The 19,262-nt window shown below is 46.3% G+C and overlaps 1 protein-coding gene across 13 annotated transcripts in view; it reads left to right on the top strand.

Moving 5' to 3' along the window:
* The window catches only part of LOC128332356 (dynein axonemal heavy chain 11-like), a 353,782-nt gene that overhangs the window by 154,853 nt on the left and 179,667 nt on the right, over positions 1 to 19,262 (top strand). For all 13 annotated transcript variants that reach the window (XM_053266643.1, XM_053266647.1, XM_053266645.1 and 10 more), the window contains 2 exons: positions 1,949 to 2,153; positions 11,126 to 11,291. In XM_053266643.1, the coding sequence (XP_053122618.1) occupies positions 1,949 to 2,153; positions 11,126 to 11,291 (371 nt within the window). The remainder of the gene's footprint in view (positions 1 to 1,948; positions 2,154 to 11,125; positions 11,292 to 19,262) is intronic.

Below are 19,262 nucleotides of genomic sequence, written 5' to 3'. Positions count from 1 at the left end.
AACTGAACCATCCCCTGTTCGTTCCAACCCCGGACTGATCACCCCCCCCGACACTTTGGGGGGGTTGCGATAAATGTTTTACTTACCCCCTCCTGGGGAGTTGTTGGAGGCGGGGAGGGGGTGTCTGCAGAGGTTTCCCCTCCTCTCACTGATGGTGTGGCGGCCATTTCGGCCAATTTTTTAAGAAGTCCGTGAACCCACTCCAGACCAAACTGAACCAGGGGTGGTGGTTGAGGGGGTGCCAGACCAAACTGGCCCTGTTTGGTTCAGGTCCAGTCCAGACTCAAACCAAACCAGACCAGCCAGTTGTGTGCACACCCCTACCTGTAACCAGGATAGTGCAAACCTGAGCTTATGGTGAAACCACTGGATGCATGCTTTAGGGACGTTCTCCATATGATTCTGCCTTCACCTAGGGGTTCTGCAGCATCATCAGAGTAGCAGGATTGAAGGCGGCTGCTACTTTGGTGAAGGTGGCAGGGCCATTTTCCAGTACCAGGCAGAGCTCCTTGCACTTTCTACCAGCTTCTCTACTTAGCAAAGCACAGGAAGTGGGATTTATTCACCTTCTTTTGAAACAGAAATATCCTCATATTCAGAGTTCCTGAATAAATTCCAGCCAAAATAAAGATGGAATAACATTTACTTTTTATATCATAGCAGCAAATTACAGCTGTATCCAAAGGCTTCACTTGTGTCACAGTAAAATATGTTGTCCTTGTGTGGAATTTGTGACTGAGTGTTCCAGAGCTCTAACCTTAATCAAATCTCACAACATTCCTGTGATACAATTAAGTAATAATATGTCCATTTTCCAGTTGGCTAAACTAAGCACAGATAAGTTAATTAACTTACCCAAGACTACACAGTATCAATTAATCACTAAAGTAGAAACTGCATCCAGAATCACAATTAGTTATAGTCCTAGCCTAATTATTAGCATTTTCTTCAGTATAATACATGCTTTTCCCATGCACTGCAACACCAACAGGAGTGTATTCATTCACTCACGCACTCACACACACACTTGAAAACACTTGAAACTTCAAGATTTATTCAATATGCAATAGGATGTTTCACTTCAAGAATGCACATTTTTCTGTCTGCTTCCTTGGGTTGTTCTTGGGCTTGTAAAAATGATAATCCATTATGGACCTATACTTTATTTTTCATTTGGAGCCTTGTATCTCCCCCCCCCCACCTCACCAGATTCTAGTATTATCTCCTATATAAGCTGACTTCATACTTCATTTCTGCCATTGATATGCCTATTTTCTGCAGTGTGAATGAACTGCCTGGGGCGATAAATATGAAAGTATATCTGCAATTTCATTTTCAAAAGAAATTGGCGCTTTTCTGAGAATCAAACTATTGCTGCCATATTTACTCAGTTTCCCAATTTTAATTCTGATCTCCTTGGATAGACTTTTCAGTCCAACTTACTGGCGAAGGCAATTCAACATCATTTCTCTTCATTTATGTCCATGTTATATTATTTCAGCATAATCATATGGTAGCACTATGACTTATGTTTATAGCGTGTCATTTATATTTGAAAATGTGAATATAGATATTGCAATAATTCTCATATTACATTTCACTGTATTTTAAGTGACAGCAAAATGCAGTATTCCACCACATTGAGTTACAAATTCTATATAATGTAATCTTGCTAAAACAGCTATTTAGCTTCTGATCTTTGCAGTGTCAAAATCATTCATTGTTATTACAAAATTAAGATTATGACAAGTATCAAGTCTGAGTAACCGTTATATATTTCCACTTGTTTAATCTTAATGTATAAATTCACTTTTCTGTCATCTAAATTGAAATATAAAAACAATTACATTGATTTACATTGTGAAAGAGCACTCTTAACTGCATCACATATATCTTTTTTCCTCGTCTCTAAAATGCATATACCTCTGTGCCTTGTCTTTGGGAACAGGCCGTCTTGATTCATACATCTGAAACCATTCGCTTGAGATACTTTGTGGATTTACTTTTAGAGAAGGGTCAGCCAATTATGCTGGTGGGAAATGCTGGCATTGGAAAAACAGTCCTCTTGTCTGACAAGTTTTCCAAGCTATCAGAAGATTATATGGTGGCCAAAGTCCCCTTTAATTATTACATAACATCTGCTATGCTTCAGCGTATGTATTTACTACAATTTTGTTGCTTGCTGTAATATTCCGTCTTTATACCGTTTTAATACTCAGCCACTCCAGATCACTGGAAACCTGAGAATTACATAGTAAGATTGCAAAATATTATTTGTCAAAGGGGAGGGACTGTAATTCAGTGGGAGAGCAGGTGCTTTGTGTGCAGAAGGTCTTCAGTTCAATAACTGGCATCTTCAGGAAGAGTTGGGAAAGCCCTCAGCCTGAAAACTTAGAAAGCTACTGCCAAAGCTTGATGGATCAATGGACTCAGTATAAAGCCACTTTATATATTCAAAAACTAAAGCAAAATGCCTGAAGTTCAATCCCAGATCTCCCAGCATCAGGCATAATTGGGCCTACTTTGTTTCAGGTATTGTTGGCATAGTATGCATAACATGATCTATAGCAAGGAACTCTAAATACTAAACTTTTTTAAAATATTTACAAGATATAATTTGTAACCATCTATATTAACAGTATGTAGTCTAGAGGAAGAAGCCTGTATCCTAACAACAAATGAGCAATAGGTAACATGTGTTATAAAATGACAAGTCTGGGATGCCTATAAGCAACTTGGAAGTACAATGCAGTATTTTTTCCAAAAAGGGATGTTCATTAACCCTTGTTATTGAAAAGGTAACATAATTTTACTGCATGTACTTGCAAGTTAGTCACCTTAAGTGGTGCAGCAGGGAAATGCTTGACTAACAAGCAAAAGGTTGCCAGTTCGAATCCCTGCTGCTACTATATCGGACAGCAGCGATATAGGAAGATGCTGAAAGACATCATCTCATACTGCATGGGAAGAGGCAATGGTAAACCCCTCCTGTATTCTACCAAAGAAAACCACAGGGCTCTGTGGGTGCCAGGAGTCGAAATCGACTCAACGGCACACTTAACCTTGTACCCAGACCCCCAAGGAGACGCGGAGACATTGTGTGTGGTGATAACGGTCCAATTTTTTATTGAGGTTTAGCTACAGAGATATCGGCTGGGATCTCCCCTTCTCTCTCCAGCTGCCTGTTCCTCCAGAAAATATGCCCCTGAGGGTCCCACAGTCCTCAGGGCCATGTTTTTTGGAATGCACAAAGGGCTGCAGAGGGAAGAGAGGAATTGGCAAAATCAATCCTTTCCTTTGCATAACAGAAAAGGTTCTTCCACCAGCACAATGTTAGTCTTAGGCCCCGTTTGGACATAATACCAAACCATAGATAAATGTGCTAGACGTTTCATTTGTGATTGTCCAAAAGCGCGAAGCCACAGTTTCATTACCCAACCGTGGCCCCGTTTTTGCTCCCAAAACTGAATTTGTAGTGGGTGTCACTGCCGAAACCTAAGGTTAGAAGGCTCCATTGTGTCACCCGAATTCTGTCATCCACCATAACCTGGGTTTTAACCTGGGTTTTGCTCAAGCTTCTCCCATCACCATAGAGAGTCTGGCTCAGAGTAGCCCATAAATGTGTCAGTTCTAGAGTGGCTGTATTTCTCACAGGCCACCTCTCGGAGCTAATGCTCCACCCTCTGCTGTCCCCTTGCTCCTCCTGTCATTGCTTGGCAACAGGGATTCATTCATTCATTCATTCATTCATTCATTCATTCATTATTAAATTTTTATACTGCCCTTCCAAAAGGATGCCGCATCCCTGCAGGAACAAGGCCTAGACTTCTTGGGTTTCTGTAAACAGGCCCCTATATTTTTGTTAATATTCCCAAACTTCTTTTTATAAATAGCTAAGCTCCTGTATTATGAATGAATTATAAACTGTATTATATTCCCAAAACTGCATTATTGTAAATAGGATTCTATGGTTGCAAATCTCTGTGCATGGAGAAGGCTGGCAGGGTCAAAAGTTCAAACTTGTTTTTCTGTAGTTTGACAGTTGATTTTTGGAGGGGCAACAGAGTTTTTTTTTTAAATGGAGGGAAATTGTGTTTGTTTTAAGTGGATGGCTTGAAAAACTGTTGGGCTAGAGAAACTGTCTATATTAGGAGAATTTTGAGAGGGTTTAGAGAGGGAGGACTGAGAGAAGTCAAGTCAAGCAAGTCAAGAGTCTGCTGAGGTAAGTCAAGAGAGGTCAGAGTACTGGAGAAGTCAAGAAAGTCCGTTGCAGCAAGTCAGAGCTGGAGGTTGCAGAAGAAGCAGTCTGCTGGAGAGAGTCCTGGAAGTCAAGAGGGTCTACTGGAGCAAGTCAAAGTCCTGGAAGTCAGAGTCAAGTCAAGTCAAGTCTGCTGGAGAGAGTCAGAGCTGGAGTTTGCAGAAGAAGGAAGAGACTGGAAGAGGCCCTACACATGATATATGTGTAGAGCCTTACTGGGTTCTGTGGGGAAGAGTGGGCTTAGCCCGCTCTCCCCACAGATGATCCCTAGGCTAGCCCTGGCCACCCACATGACTACAGGTAGGGGCAGTGGGGATCAGGGTCCGCCTGGCCCCTGGAAGTCTCAGGATTTCCCATGCAAGCACGCAGGGCATCCTGAGGAGACCCCCAAGGCCAGGAGGCTTGTTGTAGTCTCTCAGTCGGGTGTCTACTCATGTGTCGCTGCGGCACGGAGCTGTACCACAGTGGCACATGATCAGTAAAATGCAGTTAGCGGAGCGCTTGGTCCGCTACCTTCATTTTTGGGAAGGGTTTCCTAGGTAGGCTAGCCACCGTTGAACCACTGGGCTCGCTCGCGGGCCCGGTGCTTCTAACGATGGGAGGAAACCGAACTGGGCTCACTTAACCCAGTTTCTTTCCATTGTGAGAATCGCCTAGTTGTCTGCTCAAGTGAGTCCAGGAAAGCAGAGAGTGAGCAGCCAGCGAAAAGAGAAGCCTAGCTGAAATCACTAGAAGAAAAGAAAGAGCCAGGCTGGATTGCGCCCCAGACCTGTGCTGTAATTAGAACAAGAGACTACCCAGCAAGCCAGAAGCTGAAAAGAAAGTACAGAGGACTCTGAATAGGGACCAGTAGAGTCAGGTAGTGATAGCATTTTTCCAGTTTTTACTTTTGCCTGACCTGCTCTGTAAGTAACTGTTTTGAATTTGTATTTTTTCTGTAAAAGAAATGTTTTAATTGAACCAATTGAATTCAATTGAGTTTGATTGAAAAGTAAATTTTATGGTTATATAAAAATTAGAGGCTTGTTGATGTGTCTCCACCTCATGCCTATAAAGCCTTTCCTCACTACTAGAGTTTTGGGTTTTGGTAATTTTTGAAGGGCTGTTGTAGTGGACCCAGCCATGCAAACAAATGTCTACTTGGCGGCAGTAAAAAGCTGAGGAGGAATACAAAGCTGTTATTCCACTCATGGTGGTAGTGGTGGGGTCTGTCACCCATTGTAGCGCAGCAGGGTGGTTCCTCCACAAATGGCATTGGAGAAAGCACACTTTAAATAAAGGAACGAGAACAGTACACATGCAAGGAGCCCTTTCATTGATCTAACATCCAATCAAGCTCCATTCCTGGGGATCTTGGATCTTATCAACAGAGTGTCGGGATTTTTTGGCCTTAATCTACACAAAGGTGCGGGGAGAGGGGGGAACTGAGAGACATGCCCGAGAATCCTGGGGGAAGACACTGGTTGCCAGACCATGGAAGGCCCAGGGCTGCTCATCTGGTACTCCAGGAATAGATCTTATTGACTTTCTAGGAGGTGATATGTATATTAAGACAGGCAGGAATCCTAAGAATTGGTTCATTGTAACCAAGGGTGCCACCAGGCTTGCAGTGAGAAAGAAAGTCAGAAAGAGTGCTTGCAACGCAAAGAAGTGAGAAAGACTCAAAACACTCTTGTCTTCATGCTGGCTTGCCAGCCAGAGGCTTAGCCTTTATTGATTGGTTGATTGATTGATTGTTAAATTTATACCCCGCCTTTTCAATAAAATTTTAAAATGGTGAAATTTATACCCCGCCTTTCATTAAGAAAAGGTAGAGGGATTGCTTGTGCAGTCTATCTTTGACCAGTGCAGGTGGGAAGAGAGGGGCCCAATCCTCTCTTGCCAAGGGAGGGGAGGGGAGGGGAGGGGGCACAAAACCCTTCTTCCCCAACTGTGGAAGACAGTGGTGCAAGCGGTGTGAGGAAAGGGTTAAAAAGACTTTGCCCTGCTGAGGGTGGGCAGACACTGCCGAAAAGGAAGGATCTTGCTGAGCATGCCCCCTCTAACATCATGGTCAGTGGTTGCAGCTTCACTAGTGTGCTGATGCTTAGCCAACAGACTGGTGATACGAGCAGAGTGGAGCTTTCTGGATGGACTAGGAAGAAGGAGGGGTTTCTCTGCCCAGAAGCCAGAGGTTGGCAAAGTTAGTCAATTGTCTACAGCATGATTTTCAGCTTAACAGATTAACCACAGCTTTGTTTACCCGAGATTTCACACTATGTTCAAATGGTACCTTAATGTCACACATTGTTAATATAGCAGAGTACCAGTTATAAATGTTAATGTTGTTTTATGATGTGCCAACAACACCTGAAATTGTAAAGGACCAAATTACATGTAAAACTGATCGATCTAGTATTTTTATTTTATAGAAAAGCAGGCTTGAGGGGCTGTGAATTTGATTGAAGCAGGAGGTGCTGGGAAGTGGGTACTTAACCCTTTCCCAGAGGGCCATTTTTATTATAAAAATCCCATCCCCGAGTTGCTTTCCTTGTTGCAGGGGAAGAATGAAAATCTGTGGGATTCTAAGGAAGACTACCCTGAGTCTACTAATGTATGTTTGTATTTTATTGAAAATTATAGCCACTGTTTAGCAGTGTTTTTTGTAATGCTAATTTTAAAAATCAACTGAGTATCTTTATATATATTTCTCTTACCCATGGCTAATCCCATGCGTGGCAGCTCTTGCAAGAGTTCAGAGAGCTGCTGGATAGCCATGGGTGGGAGGGAAGAAAATGGCGGCACTGGCCAGCTGGTGGGGGAAACTGTAGCGGAGGCCAGCCAGGGACACCTGTTCCTTCTGGCCAGCCTCTTTGACCTACAATGTTCCTCTCTCTGAGCCTGTACTCTGGCCAAACAATGCTGTCAGGGATCTGGGGCAGGGACCTCGACTTCAGCGGCCTCAGAGTCTTCATCAGGAGAGCGAGGAGGAAAGGCAGAGGGGCCTGCAGGCCTGTCAGCTCTGGCTCTGCTGAGTTGTTGGCTCTGTTGATCAGAGTTTCAGCCTGCTCCCCCTGCTCTGGGTCTTCGTCTGAGGAATCCTCCTCCACGACCCCCATCACATGGGGGGGGAGAACGAACTGGAGCTAAGGGGGAGAATGAAATGGGGCTGGGGAAGAAAAAATGGGGCTAAGGGTGGAGGAATGAAATGGGGCTGAAGTGGGGGGAGACAGGGAGAATTGGGGGCTCAGATGCTCTGCGCTAGGTCAGCTAGTACACTTTAATACTGCTGCTGCTGCTACTATTACGACTACATTTTATGTATGTATGTATTTATTATTGATGCATACATGCACAGAATGATCTATCACTGATAGGATGTGAAAAGGAGGAATGAACCAAGACAAAAGTAGTAAGATCAGGACAAAATATTGAGGCGAGTCCTCACAATCAGTGAAACTTGCCAAGAGCGGGTTTGCGCAGAGAGCGGGCTTAGCCCGCTCTCCCTGCAAATGATTGTTCAGGCAGCCCTTTGCTGGCTGGATCAGCCACCAACACAACTGCCAGCTCCGTCATGGAGCCAGTGGGGGCTGCGGGATTGGGGGGCCACACAGCCCCTGGAAGTTCCAGGATGCCCCACGTGAGTGTGCGGGGCATCCTGGAGAGACCTCCAGGGCCGGGAGGCTTGTTTCAGCCTCCCAGTGGGGGTCTCCTCATGTGTGGCTGTGGCGCGAAGCCGTGCCACAGCAATACACAACCCAAAAAAAATGGGTTAGCGGAGCGCTCGCTCTGCTAACCTGGGGGGGGGAGTTTAGCGGGTGACCCACTTTGGGGAAACTGGGCTCGCCTGTGAGCCCGGTGATTCCCACGATCCGTGGGAAGCGGGATAAGCTCCCTTAGCCGACTTTCCACTGATCGTGAGAATACCCTCATTGTTTCACAATAGGTATGTGGCAGCTGCTAAGGAAGAAGCCTTAAAAAGGGGGGGGGGGTTTGCTGTATAGGTTTCACAAATAATTGCATCTCATAATATGTTATGTTATAACTCTAAAATCATTGCTCAACCTGAAACATAACACAAACTACTTCATTAAAAGTATTCCTTAAAATAAATAGATGATCCTTACTTTACAATCTTCCACTTCCATATCAAATTGTTCCCAACTCAAATGGCTGCATTTTATCCAGTGTTTTGTCATTTGTCAGCAATAAGCACACAAAAAGACTCTAGTTGCAAATACATGCAAAAGTTGGTGCCACCGCTGATAAAGCCCTGCTCCTAGTGAATGAGGCTGTTCTCACGGTCCGCTAAAATCGGCTAGGGGAGCCTAGCCCAATTTTAGTGGATCGTGAAAAGGGTAACCCTATGGGTAACCCACTTGCAAAGCCCTCCCCTAAGCCCAGGGCTCTACGATTGTGTGTTGCCACGCCACAGCTCCGCGCCACAGCAACTCACGAGGAGACCCCTGACCAGGAGGCTAAAATGCAGCCTCCCGACTTGTGAGTCTCTCAAGCATGCTCTGCACACTTGCGCAGAGCATGCTGGAACTTCCAGGGGCCGTGCAGCCTGCAGCCCCCGCCAGCTCCGTGATGGAGCCGGCAGTCATGTGGGCGGCCGATCCGGCCACCCAAGGCTTCAGTCTGCTCATGTGTGGGGAGAGCAGGCTAAGCCCACTCTCCCCACTAACCCTATCAAGGCAGGTCTCACTGATTGTGAGACCCGCCTCATTATCTGCCAGACCACAGCAAGTGGAAGCATCCCTAGCAGTGTCTTTGATGTTGAATGAAGGATGCAAGAGGCTGTTTATGAAGAGACTTCACCATTCAACCTTCTATATATTATCTGAAGGGAAATTTGCAGAGGTGCAATGTGCAGATGCAAGGCAGGGGTTCCACATGGTGGCCATAGCGTATACCTATTGTGTTGAATGTCTTTGTGCTAGTAGTGTTGCCAGAGATTGCCAAGAAATATGTAACACTGCATTGAAAACTCTCCATATGGTGATCCACTTACATGTGCATGGATCTCACAAGGCGCCCCAGCTGCACAGAAATGCTTCCCAGCAGACTGCACGTGACTAACGTGTGAAATGGCTCATAAAACAATATGTTGACATTGACACTGAGCCAAAGAACATACAAGAATATTTCCCTAACACAGCTGAAGCACTCTTGCTAGCAACCATTTCTATAGTCCACATGAAATCAGCTTGCTGTTGGGGTGTCTTCAGCAGCGGAGATGGGGCACCTCAACATTGCACAAGCAAGCAGTTTCTCACTAGCTGGCAGTCCCTGGCACACATTGCTGATATCACTGGGGGCTGCTAGTCATTCAGCACCTAATGTGATGCTAATTGTGTGGCCTGTTGCCTCTTGTTCATTATAGTTAGGATTGTTCTATCCTGGTTGCCGAACTGGCAAGACAAGACAAGCAGGGGTGTAATTATAATAGGGCAAGGGGAGACAGTTGTCTGGGGGCCCACTGCCTTGCCCCCCCCGAGGCAAGTCACATGACTGACTCCCCCAGCCATGCACCCGCCCTTCAGTTGCATTCATCCTCCGAAACTGATGTGAGTGTTAAGACCTGGAGCTACCAGAACAGCATGTCTTTCTCTAGTACCATTAAATGACTTGCATGGTCCACAATTCTCAAAACCTTTAAAAAAACAATTTAGGGTGATGTTCTATTGTGGCACATAGAGAGAGAGAGTGTGTGTGTGTGTGTGTGTACACACACACAGACACATTCCTTAAAACAAATAGGTGATCCTTACTTTACAATAATTTACAATTCCACTTTCATATAAAATTGTCCCCAACAACTCAAATGGCTGCATTTTATCCAGTGTTTTGTCATTTGTCAGCAATAAGCACACAAAAAGACCCCACTCTCCCCACACACAAGCAGGCTGCAGCCTTGAGTGGCCGGATCAGCCACCCACACGACTGCCGGCTCCATTACATATAAATTTTACTATGCTTTTTGTTACCACTATTCAGCCTCATTTAAGATTTCTTTACTTCATGAGCTGAGCTTCAGGGAGCGGGGGTGGGGGGGATTTTAAAATCTTGTCTCTGGGCCCACTCCAACTTTGCTACACCCCTGAAGACAAGGTGTGTCTAATCTCATAGAGCTCCAATAGAGAAAGTTGATCTGACAGCAGTCAATGGTAGAGTGAGAACTAACACAGCTCAAAGCTCAGGCAAACCAGTCCCACTCCCCACAGAGCTCCACCTCCCTGCTTGGAGAGTGGAAGCCTTAAAGAGGCAGCCTTCTGGAGTCTGGCACTACTATTCTTCCACTTTGTCTGATCATGTCTAGTTTTTTGCCAGTGGTGGCATGTAAATGTCGGGGAGTACAATGGTGTGGGTGAGGCTAGCTCTTCAGGGGACTCTGGTCTAAGGATACCATTCCAGGAAATGAGGGTGCTGTTTTGGCAGGGGTGGGAGCATTCTCCTTTTGCAAATTTCCCTTCAGATAGTACTAAGAAGGCTGAATGGTGAAGTCTCAAGTGTATAGCCTCTTGCACCTTGTGTGCTTCATTCAACATCAGAGGCCCTGGTACACTGAATGAGGCTTGGCAGATGTGTACAGATATCTGATTACACTCTGATGTATTCAGAGTGTGTCTAAATACACTATTGTAGAGGTTCTATCTGTTAGGCCAGATATCAGTCTTAAAATCCATCATGTTGTGATTGGAAGCTCCAAATTTCAGAATTTGGAATTTTAACCCCTTAGAGGCTTTACATAACCCGGTAGAAATATTAATAGTATAAGTGATACTTCTGTTGATACTCTGACCGCTTTAGGTATTTGAAAGATGTGCCTTTTCTTACAATCTATCCTGAACAATTTTTCTCATGCATCTTCTATTCTCTTGGCAGGTGTTCTTGAAAGATCCTTGGAAAAGAAAGCTGGCAGAAATTATGCTCCTCCAGGCATGAAAAAATTAATTTACTTCATTGATGATCTTAATATGCCTGAGGTTGATGCCTATGGAACTGTCCAACCTCATACTCTAATTAGACAGCATCTCGACTATAGTCATTGGTAAAAAAATTTCTCTTAAAGCTTTGTTGGTTACATTTACAAGCACATTTGGAAGTGGTCAGCTTTTGCTAACAAGAGCTGATGAGTAAAAGAAACAACACGGATTTGGGGGGGATTTTGCCATGGATATTGTCTTCATTCTTTGTGTGGGGCATGCTTGTCTATGTTCGAATGTGTCTATGTACTGGCTTGGGGGGTGGAGTCACAGTTTGTTTGTCTGCTCCTCATTTGCTGTCCTGAATTCAAACTGAGAGGTTCTCCCTCTTTCTGCACAAGATAATGTTAGTTTGTTTATTGTTTTCTTCGCCTATGTATCTGGATCGAGATCCGTCGATGCCCATAAGAATGGGTTCTGCACCTGCGCAGGAGCCATGTGGTAGCCATGTCTGAGCTTGTCAAAGCACCTAGGCCACGCCCCCATGCAGGGGCGTGCTATTTAAGGCAGGGCCATGCCGCAAAGTCCCTCAGTTCTTTTCCGACCACCTTTCCATTTGGACCTCGGTCTGCCACCTCTGTTGTCGGAAAGTTCCTCTCTCTCTCTCTCTCTTTCTCTCTCTCTCTTTTCTACGGTTCATCCATAACTTTGACTGTCTTCCTGGAATTTGACTATGGACTGGTTGACGACTTAAGTTGTTTTTTTGACTCAGAATGGCTGACAATATTTTCTGGCTCTTGATGCGGACTGGCTATCGGTGATCCTCTGGACTTTGACCCTGGAACGGACTTGACTATCGGAACTGGAAATGGCTGAGGAGAAGAAATAGTTTAAGTGATGTGAAGGCTGTAGGGTGAAACTCCCCTCAAAAGACCTTCATGACCTCTGTTTATTGCGCCTGGGTGAGAAGCACAACGTCTCCTTCTGCAAGATTTGTCTATCTTTCTCAAAACAAACAAGGAAGAATCGGGCACTTCGCCTTCAGGCAGCTATTTATGACAAGGTCTTGAGCCCTTTGACTCCAGACACACCTCGTCCCTCAACATCGTCTTCAAAAGTGCCACTGAGATCAACATCGGCTCCTCCTCCATCTACGTTGAGCCGGCATCACCCGAAATTGGCTTCTTCGACCTCGAAACATGAGGCTTCGAGGTCTTCTAGGAATGACTCCTTGGCATCGGCGAGACCTTCGACATTGAAAGGGTCTCCTGTTTTGACACTAAAATCGATGTCAACACTGAAACCATCAGCATCGATGTCGACACCGAAGCCATCGAGGTCGACGTCAACATTAGGAGGTTCTTCCTCTTCTACCTCTTCAAAATCGACCCACTGAACGGATATGAGGTAGGGGCATAAGATGCCCTCCAAACGTCATGATGTGGACCTCACTGCGTCTCCACCTCGCAAACGTCGCAAGTCAACAGACTTGACAATGGAGCGTATCCTGTCCCCATCTAAGGAGCAACCTCCAATACCGACTCCTCCGCCAACTACACATGCCTCTCCTTCGATCTTGAGCTCGACAGTGACTTCGATATCGAGCGCTTCTGCCGTACTGGAACCCTAGACGTCGACGGTGGTCAACACTGAGCCCAGATTACTGACGCCAACGCCCATCTCAATGCCGATAGCTCTCTCTCTCTCCAGCACCGACACCACTTGCTTCTGCTTTCCCTTCGACACCGGCTACTGGGCTTCAACCTTCTGTACTGCATACTCCAGTCCTCTCCACTTCCACGCAAGTGACCCCTCAGTACAGAGCTCCTTTGCCTACTTTTGAGGTCTGATGTCAATGCTGAAGATACGTTGCCAGCAGCCACTCACTCTCTTCTTTCCTTGCTGGACTCATCATCGAGTAAACACTCTACATCTACCTTCAAAGGTTTCTTGCCTTCGGATCTCAAACCAGCCTGGCAGGTAACACCGGCCACTTCAGCACAGTCAGCTCCACCCCGTCGGCTGCCCAGCTCCAGTCTCCGTTTGCTTGGCATGCTGTGGCTATGTTCACACTACCTTGGGTGCCACATCGCCTGCGGAGCCATATGCTTATGAAGACAACAGACCTTGGGCGTTGCCTCCGTCGAGAGACTCGCAGCCTGCAATACCATCTTGCAGCACTTGCAGCGGCACTTCAGACCTGTATTATGGGAATGGTTCAATGGGATTCCCAAACATCTGTGGTGTCTACTCGTTCAATTGCTACTCAGACGGACCCCTTACCATGGTCCTCTATGATTGCAGCAGGAATGCAAACTATTGTTGCTACAGAGGGAGACAGACCTCCACCATGTTCCCCCTCTGAACATTATGGCTCATTGGACTTTGAGTCAGACTGAGATGAAGAAAGCAATGTTGTGGATCTACCCATTGATGTAGCACCTCCTACTTATGTTTTCCCGAATGATGAGCTTAAGGCCTATCATAAGCATATTCGTGTCATGGCTGATTCGCTAGGACTGGACATTCGTTCCCATCTTGCTACTATAGGTGATTCAGTATATAACTTCTTGCTTCAGTCTCAGTCAACTGCTCCTGTGGCTTTGCCTATGTTACCTGTGATTACCAGGGCTGCTAAATGCACCTGGGAGGTGCTGCACACCTCTACACCCACTTCCAAGAAACCTGAAAGTCTATATCGGATGCAAGACAAGGACAATGGCTACCTCCTAAAGCACCCAGCACTTAACTCTTTGGTGATTGATTGTGCCTCCTCTTCAAAGACTGGCAAGCATCATACAGTGCCTCCCGATAAAGAGGGTAGGAAGTTGGACTTACTGGGAAGGAAAGTCTATTCTACATCCTGCCTCTCCATAAAAGTGGCTAACTATGCAGCCTGCATGGCTAAGTATACTCATGGTCTTTGGGAACTTCTGGAAAAAGATCTGGATGTAATGTCCCTGCATGATTTTAAAGCCAAGTTCCGCCAAACCTTGGAAAGCTCTTGGGACCTGACACGTCACCAGCTCAGCATTGCCAAGCACCTGACAGAGAGTGAATCCTGGGCTATGACAGCAGCCATTACTCTGCACAGACATGCCTGGTTGAGATCCATAGGCCTCCAGGTTTATATGAGGGACAAAATTGAAGGTCTCCCATTTGATGGTTCGGGCCTCTTTAGTGAGACCACAGATAGTACCATAGAGCAACTAAAAAAGTCAAAATTTGCGGCCAAGACCTTCACCACGGCATCTTCAACTTCTTCTCAGGCATCCAAATTCCAACCCAGCTATGGAAAGTATCTACCTTCTTTCCGAGGTCAGGATCGCTGAGACTTTAGAAAGCCCTAATCTACTTACAAGAAGCGGGCATACCATCAGAGGCCAAAAGCATCTCAAACCCAGCGTTCATAGGCGCAGGTCACCCAGAAGCGTCTTTGAAATTCAGGGCTGCCCACCAACACCTCTCATCTCCCCTTTCCCGCCAGCGGGCATCTTGACGTCTGCCTCGACGGATCATTCCATCATTCCGCCCCAGCCTTCCATCAAGCTGGCCAGCCATGCCCCTGCATGGCACCATACAACGTCAGACCAATGGGTCCTGAAAATTGTGACAACAGGCTACGCACTCGAATTGAAGACCACACCTTGGTTCATGGGAATGAGATTCACCCCTCCTTTAGATTTTCTGCAGGAGGAACTTTTGGAGAAGGGGACGATAGCCCCGGTGACAGATTCTAGTCCCGCTATTTTCAAATTCCCAAACGGGATGGGGGCATTCAGCCCATTATGGATCTCCGTCACCTGAACAAGTTCATCAACGCCAGGAAATTCCGTATGATGGCATTGCAGCACATCCTACTGCTCCTCTAGGGAGAACAGTGGCTTGCAACGCCATCCCTCAAGGATGCTTATTTTCATATCAATATACATCCATGTCACTGGAAATATCTACGCTTCACCGTCGGCCACCAAGTGTATCAATACAATGTATTGCCCTTAGGATTGTCCACCGCTCAGAGGCTTTTTACAAAATGCATGGCGGTGGTGATTGTACACTTGCGGACCAAGGGGGTCACTATTTACCCTTACCTAGACGACTGGCTTCTAACTGCAAAGGCCAGAGACGAGTTACTTTCGCACATCTGTTATGTAGTAGACCTTCTACGAGACCTGGGGATTCAAATCAATTGGAAGAAGTCTCATCTAGAACCGGTGCCCATAATCTCTTACATAGGGGCGGTTCTGAACATCAAAGAACAAAGGATATTCTTACCAGAAGACAGATACACTTGCATTCAGGACCTGGTGCTCTCTTCCAACAACAACCCATTCAACCAGCTCGCTCCATACAGTGCTTGCTGGGACTGATGGCTTCCTGCAATGCAGTGATACACTTTGTGCGCCTGAAAATGCAAAAACTGCAACTGTGGTTCCTGTCTATCTTCCACCCAGCCAGGCACAACCAATGGAGATGCTTGCTGATCCCACCGCAGGTCCTTCATTCTCTCTCCTGGTGGACATGGCAGGAAAATCTCCTCAGTGGGGTCCCTTTTCAGACTACATCGCCTACTGTCTGGTTGACCACGGATGCATCTCTGCAGCATTGCGGTGCTCATTGCAACAACCACAAGATCCAGGGGAGATGATCTCCTCGTCGGGCCCAATTACACATAAATTTTCTGGAGCTACTGGCAGTCTTCCAGGCACTGCAGGCATTTCTCCTAATCTTGCAAGGCCAGGTTGTCCAAATCCAGCTCGACAACACAACGGCACAAGCCTATATCAATCGGCAAGGCAGGATGGTGTCACGTAGCCTGTGTGCCCTCAGTGTTCAGCTATGGCACTGGTGCATCCAACACCAGCTTTGCCCAGTAGCAGTTCACATCGAGGACTTGGAAAACGCTTTAGCAGACGACCTCAACCAGATCTTCCTGATGGATCGACAGTATGAGTGGGAACTTCAGATGGAAGTCTTGATCCCTCTCTTCGACCGGTGGTTGTCCCCCTGCATAGATCTGTTTGCGTGCTCCACAAATGTGAAGTGTTCCCGTTATTGCTCAAGCTATGACACACAGTCTCTGGGGGATGTTTTTCAGCTGGACTGGTCCTGGGAAACCCTGTACATGTTCCTCCTGCTCCCCTTGATACCCAGAGTGGTGGCACGCCTACTGTCACAGCCAACCAGCAGCATCCTAGTAACACCATGGTGGCCAAGGCAAGCCTGGTTTCCAAAAGTACACAGACTGTCCAAGAACTGCTACCAGCACCTGCCTCGCCACCTAGATCTCCTGACCCAAGACGAAGGTCACATTCTCCATCCAGACGTGCACACTCTCCACCTGACCACCTGGCGGATAATTTGCTGAACCATATCTTGCTTAATCAGCGGAAGGCGTCCACACAGAAAAATTATCAGAGCAAGTGGCGCCGGTTTAAGGCCTATGCATGTTCAAAGGGTTTTCTTCCTAAACAAGCTTCGGTTCGAGAGGTCTTGCGGTACCTCACAAAACTAAAATTGTAAGGTCTTGCCAATGTCTCTTTAATGGTTCATCTGGCCGCCCTGGCCACACAACACCTGGGGAGTGACGGGAAAACATTATTCTCATACCTGTTGAGTAAGGCCTTCTTAAAAGGGCTTTCACATGTTTATCCACCAATCTGACCTCCAGTGGAAGCTTGGAGCCTGTTTCTAGTACTTTCTTCTCTTACCCAAGCTCCGTTTGAGCCCATGGCTACGTCCTCTTTGAAACTGGTCTCTTGGAAGACGGCCTTCCTGGTCGCCATAACTACAGCTAGGTGTGTAAGTGAGCTCACAGTTCTTAGAGTTTACTCACCTTATACTGTTTTTTACCCAGACAAGTTCCGGATGAGCCTGGATGCTTCCTTTCTGCCTAAAGTGGTGTCCAATTTCCATCTAAATCAGGATATCATTCTCCCTACATTTTTCAGGGACCCCTCTACTACCCTGGAACGGTCACTACATGCCATGGATGTACGCTGGGCACTGTTGGTCTATATGTCTCGTACAAAGATTTTTTGAACCTCCATGCATCTCTTTATATCCTACAAGGGCCCTTCCAAGGGAACACCAATCTCCAGACAGCAGTTGTCAAGATGGTTGGTTGAACTGATATTGTTCGCTTACAAATTGCAGAACAAGACACCGCCGGAAGCTCTAAGGGCCCATTCTACCAGGTCCCACACTTCCTCAGCTGCACACCTTACGGGGGTGACTTTCGTGTACATCTGCAAGGCAGCCACATGGTCCTCAGAGTCCCCCTTTATAAAACACTATGCCATAGATGTACGTTCTGCAGCAGAGGCTACTTTCAGGAGAAGCGTATTGAAAGGGGTGTTACAATAGCTACTATTGCTCCCCTCCACCTGATGGAGCTTGCTAAACACCCATTCTTATGGGCATCAACGGATCTCGATCCAAATAAACAGGTTGCTTACCTGTAGCTGATTATCTGGTAGAGATCCGTCGATGTCCATAAGACCCTCCCGACCTCCCCTCTGCAGTAGTACTGCTTCTATGTGTATACAGGTGTACAGGCCCTTGTCTTGACCTTTCTTGTTTACCATGGATGAACTCATCTATTTACCTGGATGGTCGTCCTCCATGGCGGTCGTCCAAGAACTGAGGGACTTAGTGCCATGGCCCCGCCTTAAATAGGATGCCTCGGTGTGGGGGCGTGGCCTAGGCACTTTGACAAGCTCAGGCATGGCTACTGCATGACTCCTGCGCAGGCACAGAACCCATTCTTATGGACATCAAGGGATCTCTACCAGATCATCAGTTACAGGTAAGCAACCTGTTTTTTTTCATTAGTAATAAATATCAAACTCTTGTTTCTCAGTTAAAGTTGGCTTCCTAATTCAGTTACTTACAGTAATAAGTAATTTCTCTGCAACATAATTTATGGAATTTTGCTTGCCCACAGCTTTGAAAAGCTTCTGTATTTGTGCTTTTGCACACCCTGCATGTAGACAGTCTCCGTCAGTGGAAGATTGAGAGCCCTTTCTCATAATCACGAGAAAGGACTCAAAGGGGCAAGGGGAGGAAGACTATAAAAGCTTATCTGCCCTGCAGACGATCTGTTCTTCTTTGCTGGGTGTGCAGATCATGCACCCAGACAATCCTCCACTGCCGTCGGCAGCAGGGAGATATGGGGGCCATAACCTCCCATAATGCACCACGCAAGTGCACATTGCATTATGGGGATTCCCCCCAGCACTGGCAGGGAGCCCTGCAGTCTCCCAGCCCCAGCTGCAAGTAGCCAGGGCTGGCAGGTGATTAAAAAAAACAATGTCAATGGAGCACTTGCTCCCTAAACCTCGTTTTGAAGGTGGGCTCCCTAAATAGTTTTTCCGCTGCACTGCCACCGAGAGCCGAGTGGCTCCTGCTGGTTCTCATGTGCAGGCAAAACTGGGCTGGACTTCTTTATCCCAGTTTTGCCTGTGCGTAAGAACAGCCGTTATAGCAAGGTAGTATTTTTGTTACTACTGTTTAGGGCCTTTTTATATAGAACCTAAGATTCAGGCTTCATACAGTACATGTTGGGTAACAATCAGTTTTATGAACAGAATTCCGTGTAGCTCCTGGTAGTGCTCTTACCACAGGCTTGCATGCAGTTTCTCCTATGCTAAGGAAAAAACAGAGAGGAGAAGTTTGGAGCCTGGACTGTACTTTAGGAGAAAGTGCAACGTTAATTCACTGTGACTGGATACATTACATGCCTCACCTGCTTTTTAGCCTGTGTAAGATAATCCTGCAAATCACAACAGGGCAATATATCATCTGCACATCATAGTAACCTAGCTGTAGTCAGAGAAGGTGTGCTGCTGCTGTTGACACTCCTTCCCCTGTAAAGATGTCTGGTTGTATCAGGGTCTGGTTATATCAGGCCCTGTGAGGTGGGTTAGGCTGAGATATACATGACTGGCCCAGAGTCACTCAGTGAGTTTCATGGGGCACAGTCAAGACACATCAGATAAGACAACATGAATGAATCACAGTAGTAGCATTCCTCTGTACATCCATGTGTGCTGCAGCCGTTTATCATACGCAGAATCATCACCACTTGCTGTATT

Source organism: Hemicordylus capensis, chromosome 1 (genome assembly GCF_027244095.1).
Source record: "Hemicordylus capensis ecotype Gifberg chromosome 1, rHemCap1.1.pri, whole genome shotgun sequence".
NCBI classification, from domain to species: domain Eukaryota; kingdom Metazoa; phylum Chordata; class Lepidosauria; order Squamata; family Cordylidae; genus Hemicordylus; species Hemicordylus capensis.
Note: the sequence above shows the minus strand (reverse complement) of the source record. Positions and strands in the feature narration are given on the sequence as shown.